At 49.4% G+C, this 875-nt stretch overlaps 1 protein-coding gene across 1 annotated transcript in view; it reads right to left on the minus strand.

Annotated features, from left to right (window-relative positions):
* Positions 1–620: 620 nt before the first annotated feature.
* LOC103718163 overlaps positions 621–875 on the minus strand; it is a 40,992-nt gene continuing 40,737 nt past the window's right edge. Inside the window, exon 5 of the mRNA XM_039118172.1 lies at positions 621–858. Within this exon, the coding sequence (XP_038974100.1) occupies positions 636–858 (223 nt within the window). The 3' untranslated portion in view covers positions 621–635. The remainder of the gene's footprint in view (positions 859–875) is intronic.

An 875-nucleotide genomic window follows, 5' to 3' on the forward strand; every position in this document is an offset into this window, starting at 1 on the left:
GTCATGTTGCCGTCCTTTGACTGTTGAGGGCCGGCTATCGAAGTGTGGTGCGGTGGCGTCGCAATGTACGGCCACGTAGGAGGGCATGGGCGCACTCATGGGCGTGGCTGTTGGCGAGGCCGACCTCGTTGAGAGGTCGCATCATGCGTTTGGCGAGGTCGGTCAGACGAGTGCTGGGGGTAGCTCAGCTCTCCGAGTTATGAGGTGTGCTTGGTAGAGCGCCCCGAGCTCGAGGGTCGGGGTGTACTACTGAAGCAGGCGCCCCGAGCTTGGTCGGGGCGGGTCGGCGAACATTGGAGGCTCCCCGAACTCGGTTAGGGGAGTCGATGAGTATTTGAAGCCAAGCTGGTTCCGGGCCGGACCGAAGATTCGACCGAACTATTTATTGGGCCAGAACCAGGCGGTCTTTTAGATGTGGGCTGGACGATCCATTTCGCCCCCCATCACATCCCTTGCAGTCTCTATTTTGAATGCTCTGAAAATTGATAATCATGGGAGAGGAGTGTGTTTTACAAACCCTCTAGGTCAATTATCCAAAAAATTTCTCGTGATAGCACTTCACCAAGAAATCCTATTCATTTTTGTTCTTAATGCTAGTATTTTGTTGTTCATGTGATCCAATTTTGGATATGGTGTCACGACAGGTTTAAATTATTAGTTGTACTTGAGTAAATAAGTGTAAGATATGTTTCTCCCATAGCGTATGCATTGGAACGGTAGTTAAAAAGACATTTACATCTTCTCGTCCCCAAAAAAAGACATTTACCTTTAGGAGGTGCAGTCGGCAAGTGGAACGTCAAAAAGCAAGCATCCAGATCTTTTAATGTTGGTCCTGTTGGTATCCTATAAATCGGGTACCTGCGGCACAAACATCA

Source organism: Phoenix dactylifera, unplaced genomic scaffold (assembly GCF_009389715.1).
Source record: "Phoenix dactylifera cultivar Barhee BC4 unplaced genomic scaffold, palm_55x_up_171113_PBpolish2nd_filt_p 000316F, whole genome shotgun sequence".
In the NCBI taxonomy this organism is placed as follows: Eukaryota; Viridiplantae; Streptophyta; class Magnoliopsida; order Arecales; family Arecaceae; genus Phoenix; species Phoenix dactylifera.